Here is a 9,918-nt window from a genome sequence, read left to right as displayed (position 1 = left end):
AGCTGATGAAACACTAGCATGCCATGGGAATACATTTAAAGCTACTGGATTAGATAGTGAAGTTCAGCTTCTAGGATTTTGAGAATCTTAAGCAACAACAAAGCCACTCAACCAGTCTCACATGATGGTGAATGAGGTCATGAATATGAAAGGACTTCAGATATTTTAAAAATGAAAATAGCATTGTATCTAGGTATGAATCTTAGTCCACACAAACTGATTTGTCTGAAATAATTATTTTATTCCCTTTAAATCAAACCAAGTCAGAACCACCATCCCACAAAGATGGCAGGAAATTCAGGCTATCAGTCATAATGGAAATGAAGGAGCTATTTGAAGTCTCAAATCTAGAAGGCATAGTGGTATTCTGAAATGAAGGTGGTGGTGATGAGGGAGCTCGAGCTTTCATCATGGACTCTACTGATTCTTGTCCAAGCAGGACCAGCCTCTCAAAGTCTGATGCTGTCATCAGTCTGCCACACTTGGGGCTTGGGACACAGCTGACAGGTAGCCTGTATGTTGATTCAGTCTCCCCAGGCACATTAAGTATTCATCCCTTTTGGGTCCTGCCTCCTCCCCTGGTCCTCTCATGGAGTAAGATGCAATTACCAAGAACTAGAAGTATTGGTTAAGACTTAAGAAGACTTGTTTGGTTATTGCCAAAATGTCCTTCCTTGAGACAAGGGTGTGCAAAGTACCTTCTTGGAGTGGGAAAGGAAAAAGTAATGGTAGAAAAATTACTAATTCTAGTAAAAGATCCAAACACAAACCGTTTACATTCTTTAAAAATGCAAACAAAAAAGCTTTTATAGTTGGGTTAACTTCCCCTGTTCATGTGAAGTTTCAGAAAGTCCAAGCTTCTAAAAGTTTAATAAGGGCAGATCTATTAAGAGCAGCCTGTTTCTAAGGGCGACAGGACAAATTTGGTTTGTGATAGTTTAGAACTACTGTGGCTAGGATTGAATAAAGATTACCAGTTAGTGGTTTAAAAGTTATGATGGCCCAGATCTTGACCTGTAAAGTAGAACACTTCCCTGAAAATTACAATATTTTTTCAAAATAAAGTTTTCCTTTGTTTTACTGATAAAGTTTAAAGTGTAGCATTTTAATTGCATGGCTGTGGGAAAAAAACCAAAGTGAACTCAAGTCTAGTATTCATATAGACCTTGTTTTAAAAAAATGCACGTGTACAAAGGTAAGACCTCTCCTTGTCCCAGTAAAACTAAACGTTCATCAAAGACCCTTTAACAAGATGTTTCTAAAATTTCCAAAGTGGAATGGTAAGCCTGAGAGATCTTTTGTTTTTAGAATATTAGGCATGAAGAAAGACTTTGAAAGATAATTTGGTCCTTTTCTTTAGAAAGTTTGGAAAATCCTACAAATAATTACAGAGCACCTACTCTGGGCTGGGAAGTATTACAGGCCTTGGGGATGCAAAAGGAATAAAACTCCCAAGGTAACATTTTTTTTCCTTTGGTAACAGCTTATTGAGATACAATTCACATACTGATACAATTCACATATTTAAAGTGTACAATTCAATGATTTTTCAGAGTTGTGCAATCATCACCTCAATTTTACATTTTCATCACTTTGAAAACAAACCTATCCCAGCCAGTGACTCACGCCTGTAATCCCTGCACTTTCTGAAGCCGCGGTGGGAGGATCACTTGGGCTCAGGAGCCACAGACAGGTCTGGACCATATAGCAAGACGCTGTCTGTACCAAAAATTAAGAATTAGCCACGTGTGGTGGCATATGCCTATAATCCCATCTACTGGAGAGACTGAAGCAGGAAGATTTCTTGAGCCCAGAAGGTGGAGGATGCAGTGAGCCATGCTCCTGCCACTGTACGTACTCCAACCTGGGCCACAGACCCTGTCTCTTAAAAGAAACCTGCGCCCTTTATCACCCCCTACCTTCCCTCTTCCTGCCATCCCTAAGCAACCATTAATCAACTTTCTGTGTCTGTATATGTACTTGCCTATTGTGGACATTTCGTATCAATGGAATCACACAACACGTGGACCTTTGTGGCTGTCTTCTTTGACTTAGCACGTGTTTAAGGTTCATCCCTATTGTAGCATGTATCAGTAGTTCATTTTTATGACCGAATAGTACATTGTATGGATATATCACATTTATCTACTCATCACTTGATGGACATTAGCGTTGTTCCCATCTTTTGGTTGTTAGAATGGTATCAACATTTGTGTACAAGTTTTGTGTGGAGGTATGTTTCCACTTTTCTTAGAGGACTGGAATTACTGGGTCAAATGGTCACTCTTGTTTGACTTTAAGGAAAGGACAGATTATTTTCCAAGACAGCCGCACCATTTGACATTCTCACTTCTGGTGTATGAGGGAACACATTTTTATTTCCCGCTAAATCAGGTTCATTTTTTAGTTTCTGCTGGAGGCTACTAGTAAACAGCAGAAACTTGAAAGACTGTTAATATTTTTCTTCTGGGGTTTTGGGCACCAGGGAAGCTGCTCGGCCCCTAGGAGTGCTTGGGGGTAACCTGCTTCAGAGGGTTAATGGTGGGGGTTAAGTGGGCAGCGGCCTGGTGGCCAGGGTCCCCCGCGCCCTGAGGCCCGGCCCGCCCGTCAGCGCCTGCGGGCCCGAGTGACGCCTGCGCCGCGGCCGGAGCAGGTGCCCTCTGTGTCCGTGGGCCCAGCCGAGCCGTGGTGCGGGCAGCGGATAATGCTGGGTGCCGGCCCCCGGGGCCTGAGGCCTGGGCCTACGCCCGCTAGGCGGCGGCGCGACCGCTGGGGGCGGGGGACGAAGGCCGCGCCCCTGCGCCCGTCCCGCCCGCGTCCCGCTGGGGGCGGTGGCCTGCCCGGAGCCCGCCGAGGCTCTTCCGCGCCGGCAGGGGCAGCAGCGGGAGCAGCGCGGGGCGGAGCGGCGCCAGCAGCCAGGAGCGGCCCGGCCCGGCCCGGCGCGGCGGCGGCGGCGGCAGCGGCGGCAGCGGCAGCGGCAGCGACGCCAGAGCCCGTGGGCGCCGTTCGCGAGACCGCGGCAGGGGCCCGGCCGCAGCGCGGGGAGGCCCGGAGACCGGAGGTCGCCGCTGCCGCCATGCCGCTGCTCTTCCTCGAGCGCTTCCCCTGGCCCAGCCTCCGCACCTACACGGGCCTCAGCGGCCTGGCCCTGCTGGGCACCATCATCAGCGCCTACCGCGCGCTCAGCCAGCCTGAGGTCGGCCCGGGCGAGCCGGACCAGCTAACGGCCTCGCTGCAACCCGAGCCGCCGGCGCCCGCCCGGCCGAGCGCGGGGGGACCACGGGCCCGCGACGTGGCCCAGTACCTGCTCTCAGATAGCCTCTTCGTGTGGGTGAGCGAGGCGACCGGGCCCGCGGGGCAGGGACGGGGTCCGCTGCGTCACCCTTTATCCGCGGGGGGCGTGGTGGGCCAAGGGGCCCCTGTGCCAGGGACCCCGGAGGGCAAGCGCCTGGGGGGCGCGGCCTTGCCTGCGGGAGCGCTGCCTAGGTAGAGTGGTGAGGCGCTGGGGGGTAGCGGGGGGGAACCGCGGGCGGGAGGAACATCATGTGGAGTTGCGAGGAGGAGGCCCCGAGGGGCAGGGCAGCGTTGGGGGCTCCGGGAAGGGAGTCGGGGAGGCGGCGGGCGAGGGTCTGCGTTGGGGTGCGGACGGGGCCCGGGGCAGGGGAAGGGGTTAAAGGGCAGTGGGGAGGAAGGGGCTGGGGACCCTCGGGAGAAACTAGACTAAGATCTCAGAGGGCAGGTTCAAGGGGAGGTCGGGATCTGGGAGTGCGTTATCCCTAGGGTTGGACGAAGTAGAGGGAAGTTGAAAGCTTTTCCCACTTGGTCAAGCATGGGATTGTTGTTAGCGGGTTTTCTTCCGACGAAGAGGAGAGGGCAGAGGGGAGAATTCAGACGTTGAGTATGGGGGAATTTTCAGCACTTGGGTGTCTTTGGACATTCCCGTTGGAGAGAGGCGTCTCCTACAACTTTTTTGCCGGTTAGTATTCGATTGTCCCCTTTGGGAGCTGTTTAATGAAACAAACACCAGGCAAACTGTGCTTCCTTTTCTGCTGCCTTTACCTGATGATTCATGACAGTTTTCCTTTGATGTATGAACACAGCAAAACATTCGCAGTGTCAAGAGGCAGCCCATCATGTTAACTGAATGTTTCTTATTTGAGGATCTATTCTAACGCAGTTTCCAGGTTGTCTGCCCCCGCGAGATAAGCAGCATTGATAAGGCACACATGCTGGTTTCCTTCATTAGAATAGATAATTTCAGACTGAGCAGATCAATGATATTTTGGCTACAGAATTTTGCTTTCACCTTGGCCTTGAATACTTACGTAAATCCCACAGTGATCAGAAAAGTTTCTCCAGGATTTAAAGTCTCACTTGGATTTAATATGGCTTCTTGGATTTTGTCTCCTTCCAAGTTCCCATTTGGGGTTGAAAGTAGGCTGTAAATGACTGAGAGATTAATATTCCAAGTTGATAGGATGATATGCAACTCATTTGTTATAATTAGTCCCACTGTGCTTCATCAGGAAGCGGTGGGATTTATGGACTCTGTGGGCTGTGGATTAAGTCTCCTGGTCCTTCTGATGGAGAGTTCAGTAGAAGGCAGTGAAGGGTGAAGTTCCTGTTTGTCTACTGCTGTGTAAAACTGAACTTTACAGACCCAAAGAAGGGAGAAGAGAAAGAACTCACTCACATCTCTTGCTTAATTTCAAATCTGATTTTGCATTTGAGTTAGCAGGTAAACAACTTAAAGTGATATAGAGAGTGTTTTTGCCATATGTTAAGATAATAATGTAGTCTTTGATATTTTTTAAGTCTGAGATATAAATAAGCCTTTGAGAAGGAACCCTTATTTTATTTATATAACAACCTTGGCATTATTTAATGGATTTTCCCCCGCAGGACTTTCTTTTAATAAAAGCCATGTTCAGATTCTAAGGTTAATACCTCTTCAGAAAACATTACATAAAAGGCTGTTGATTTTTCTGTGATGATGATTACTTTTTAGGAAATTTCCTTTTCTTCCAGCATTTTCAGTAGAGGTCTTACCTCTGGCAAGTTTATCACTTCTTACTCTCTGCTGATGATATTTTCATTTCTCAGTTGATCCTAGTGCTGTTTTTCTTCCATCTTTCCTCTGGGTGTTTGTTTCCACGTGTTTATTTTGGCCTGCTTTGGTTTCTCAGAGCCTCCATGTGCTCACTGTGAGTTTGTCTCATCACTCAGTGTTTATGTAGTTTCTGCTTTAGCAGCTGAGTAGAAGTGACAATCTCAAAAGCCTTCCCCAGTGGTGGGACAGATAAGATTGTTGAGTGAATACCCTATGTGGTGGTGCCTTTGTCAACTGGATCCTCCCCTAGTTCTGTTGAATTCGGATTCAACTTTTTCACAAACACTGCCTGCCAAGGCCAAGTAAGACAAAACAAAGACTGATCCTTCTGCCAGTGCAAGTCCTGCTAGATATTGTTTAACATATTGCAGTTCCTAAAACTTATCTTTGTGGAGCACAGTTCAGAGTAATATCGGTCTGATAGCATCACAGGAGGTTTTTCATGAACAAACTCAATTTAAAACCTTTCGAAGGTGTTATTTTGGACACTCTGGAGGGCATATCTGTGAACAACACTTTCCCCTACCCTCAGTAATATGGCACAATTTTACAGGTGATAATAGATAAATAAAATGCAGCAGAGTTTGGAGGAAAAAGAAAGGAATTGTGCCTAGGGAAGGGTTCTTGGAAGGTGGTGTTTGAACCATCTTGGAAGGTGGGAAGGGTCTCAACCAGCAGCAATGGGTATTCCAGATAAAGAAACCAGCATGTGGAGCTCAGTCTGGCTGGGGGAGGACAGTGCTGGGCACAGGCAGGGTGGTCCGGAAGCTGGGCTGTTAAATAAAAAATCTGTTGAATCTTCTGGTTTAAGAGGGAGGTTGAGAAGGTGAAGAGGAGACTGGGGGGTGAAGGAGGTGGGGCAGATGCCTCTGCTGTGAGAGGAGGAGGTGAGCAACCCCTTTGAAGGTTTCTTTCTCAAAGTGTGGACCTCTGGCAGCCTGGTATGTGGTCATCTGGGGTACTTGTAAAGTGTAGTTTCCCTGGGGATCCATTTCAGAGAGAAGGGTGGAGCCTTGGAATCTTCATTTTAATGAATGCCCTAGGTGATCTGAGGGACACTAGTGGTTGAAAAACTAACCTAGGAAGAGGCTGGAGTATGGTGTCATGTAACCTTGACCTTGCTTGCTCTACCAAGTGTGGACAGTATTGGGGCTTAAGTGGGGGTGGGGCATGGAGGAATAGGGGTGCTGTCATGATTTCTTTCAGAAGATAATCTGGGAGCAGTGTGGAAGATAGAGTTACGTAGAGTGGGAAGAGGACGGGAGATCTAGTGACCTATAACTTCCTCCTCCCAAGGGGGCCTCTCCAGGTGGCCCTCATACATGACATTGAGAACGGATTTGGGAGGAGGCTTCTGGGTTTTTACACTAACAGATATGTGGGTTTGACCTGACCTTTTGTTTCCCCTTGTCTTTCTAAAACTTCCACCCTAAAGTTTGATTTCAGATGAGTTTTTATTTTGTTACTCATTTCTGGGCTATTTTACATTGCTCAGATAATGCTTCCATTCAGCTCCCTCTTGGTCCATTCTAGCATGGTTTTGGATTGTTCAGGTGTTTTGGCTTTTTCATTTTTTAATTCTTACTCATTACTTTTATTAGTTCCCTTTTCTGCTTTCTTAAATATCTGCTTCTAAAATTCTAAGAGCAAGATATGCAAATGGAGAGATAGAAATATGAAACTAGTGTCAAGATTCTGATTAATTGTGCAAATAATATCATTTAAATAGAACTCTCAAGGGGAAAAATAACTACAAATAAAAGTGGATAAAAGTGAATTGACCATTTAGAACAGGGATTGGCAAACTCGTGGCCTATTTGACTAGGCCTATTTTTGTCTTAACAGCTAAGAATGTTTTTTATATTTTTAAAGGGTTGTAAAACAAATTAAATAAATTAAGGAAGTTCCAGAGCCTAAAATATTCACTATCTGAGAGTACTTTAGAGAAAAATTGGCTGACTCCTATTTTAAAGAGCCTATTTTCATATTATTATAACACTTAAGGGCTGGGTTCAGTGGCTGACACCAGCAGTCTCAGCAGTTTGGGAGGTGGAGGCTGAGGCAGGAGGTGGGGGGATTGCTTGAGGTCAGGAGTTGCCCAGGAGCTGCCCAGGAGTCTGGGCAACATAGTGAGATCCCCTGCTATACAAGAAAAAAAAAAAAAAAAATTAGCCACCATTATAATTATGTGAAAATAGGCTTTTTAAAATAGGAGTCAGCCAATTTTTCTCTAAAGTGCTCTCAGATGGTGAATATTTTAGGCGCTGCAACTTCCTTATTTAATTTGTTTTACAACCCTTTAAAAATATGAAATACCTGCTTCTAAAATTCTAAGAGCAAGGCATGTAAATGGAGAAATAGAAATAGGAAACTACTGTCAAGGTTCTGACTTAATTACGCAAATTAAGTGTAGTTCTAGCTACTTGGGAGGCTGAGTTAGGAGGATTGGTTGAGCCCGCCCAGAAGCTCAAGGTTACAGTGAGCTATGATTGTGCCACTGCACTTCAGTTTGGGCCAGAGTGAGACCCTGATCTCAAAAAAAAACAAAACAAAAGAGCTGAAGGTATGAGTCTCTATGAGTTGACTATTTCAAGGTATATGAGGAAAAAATGTTAGCTCCAGGAGTGTTGGGGCAGCTGAAGGAAAAAACACTAAGCTTGTGAATAATTGGATGTGAGCCTAGATAAATTAAAAATAAAAGGAATGCCTTCTGGGTAAGGGAGAAGGGGACTGCTATTTGATCACCTCCTAGGTGTGCTTTGCATGCGGACTGTCATCTATTTCCCTAGTATTGTTAAAGGAGGAACACAGTCATCATCTATGTGATGAGGGGGGGAGTGTGTGCATGTTTGTATTATGTGTTTGTCTCTGGGAGCCTGCAGAGAGGTAACAGTACGTGGATTGTCCTTAAAGGGAGGAAACCACCAAATGGTAGGGGGCGCGGGGGAGTGGTGCTGGTGTAGGCAGGTGTCTTAAAAAATATCCAGGTTGACCATGTCTTGGAAACAGTTCCTGGTAGTTTAATCCCATGTCTTTGCAAGCTCATAAATAAGCCCCCATTGGTGGCCAACATTTTACAGGGTCAAAAACACCTGTAGGGTTACATGGTGATAAATGCACCTTCCTCTCTTTTCCTCACAGGCAGGCCTAACTGTTTTATAATTTAGTTTCTGTTTTCTCCAGTGGAAGAGTAAGAACCATTCTGGAGGGGACATTTTCCTCCCGGGCTTCGGAGTGAAGGGAATTAACTTTGAGCCTTGAGTAAGTCAGAGTTGCTGGGATCACTGCTGCCTGACCTGCTACACTCTAAACAGGGACAAGTAAAACTTGTTTTTATTTTGTGTAGACTGGAAAAAAAAAAGGCATTTGGTGAATTTTTAAAAAATGATTTGAAGCTTTGATAGCACTATAGCTATGAGAAACATTCTGAAGTGTTTTAATATAGTTGAATTTTTTTTTTTTTTTTTGAGACAGAGTCTTTCTTTGTCACCTAGGCTAGAGTGCAATGGCATGATCTCGGCTCACTGCAACCTCCGCCTCCTGGGTTCAAGCGATTCTCCTGCCTCAGCCACCCAAGTAGCTGAGATTACAGGCGTGCGCCACCATGCCCAGCTAATTTTTTCTATTTTTAGTAGAGACAGGGTTTCACCATGTTGGCCAGGCTGGTCTTGAACTGCTGACCTCAGGTGATCCACCCACCTTGGCCTCCCAAAGTGCTGAGATTACAAGCATGAGCCACCACGCCCAGCCATAGTTGAAATATTGTGCTGTAACAGGCAAACTTGTTTTGGTTTGTTACTCATATGGTGAGAAAAATAATGTGGAATTGTAGAACTAGTCAGGTTAGTTTAGTAGATTCTAAACTTTAAAAAAATTTAAAAAAAAATAGATAATGCATGCTCAGGGTACAAAAGTTAAGGGGTACAGGCCCGGCATGGTGGCTCACGCCTGCAATCCCAGCACTTTGGGAGGCCGAGGCGGGAGGATCACCTGAGGTCAGGAGATAGAGACCAGCCTGGCCAACATGGGGAAACCCATCTCTACTAAAAATACAAAAATTAGCCAGGCATGGTGACAGGTGCCGGTAATCCCAGCTACTTGGGAAGCTGAGGCAGGAGAATTGCTTGAACCTGGGAGGTGGAAGTTGCAGTGAGCTGAGATCGTGCCACTGCCGTCCAGCCTGGACGACACAGTGAAACTCCGTCTAAAATTAAAAAAAAAAAAAAAAAGTTAAGGGGTACAGAAGTGATATGCAGTGAAAAGTAGATCTCTCGCTCTCTCCCTGTTACCTGCTTCTCTCTTCCAGAAATGGCAATTATCAGATTCTTGTAGTAAGTGCTGGTGTTAAGTAGGAGACTAAGAAATACCCAAATTGATCAAGTCCTTGACAGTTCACACTTACATATTATACAAACATGTATGTGCACATATTATTTCCTTTTTTTTTTTTTTGAGACGGAGTCTCGCTCTGTTGCCCAGGCTGGGGTGCGGTGGCACGATCTCGGTTCACTGCAAGCTCTGCCTCTCGGGTTCATGCCATTCTCCTGCCTCAGCCTCCTGAGTAGCTGGAACTACAGGCGCCCACCACTGAGCCCGGCTAATTTTTTGTATTTTTAGTAGAGACGGGGTTTCACCGTGTTAACCAGGATGGTCTCGATGTCCTGACCTCGTGATCCGCCGGCCTCGGCCTCTTAAAGTGCTGGGATTACAGGCGTGAGCCACTGCGCCTGACCCCGGATTTCTTTTTTTTTTTTTTTTTTTTTTTTTTTTTTTTTTTTTTTTTTTTTTTTTTTTTTACATATTAATAT

General features: G+C 45.8%; 1 protein-coding gene across 3 annotated transcripts in view; it reads left to right on the top strand.

The window, feature by feature from the left end:
• The first annotated feature begins 2,862 nt into the window (after positions 1-2,862).
• AMFR (autocrine motility factor receptor) overlaps positions 2,863-9,918 on the top strand; it is a 58,243-nt gene continuing 51,187 nt past the window's right edge. For 2 of the 3 annotated variants that reach the window (XM_025370625.1, XM_025370624.1), the window contains exon 1: positions 2,863-3,331. In XM_025370625.1, the coding sequence (XP_025226410.1) occupies positions 3,077-3,331 (255 nt within the window). In that variant the 5' untranslated portion in view covers positions 2,863-3,076. Of the gene's footprint in view, positions 3,332-3,417; positions 3,495-9,918 lie in introns of those variants that run through there. The other variant, XM_025370626.1, reaches the window with a different exon arrangement.

This window comes from Theropithecus gelada, chromosome 20, assembly GCF_003255815.1.
Source record: "Theropithecus gelada isolate Dixy chromosome 20, Tgel_1.0, whole genome shotgun sequence".
Lineage (NCBI taxonomy): Eukaryota > Metazoa > Chordata > Mammalia > Primates > Cercopithecidae > Theropithecus > Theropithecus gelada.
The sequence above is the reverse complement of the archived record's forward strand: the minus strand, read 5'-3'. Positions and strand labels throughout refer to the sequence as shown.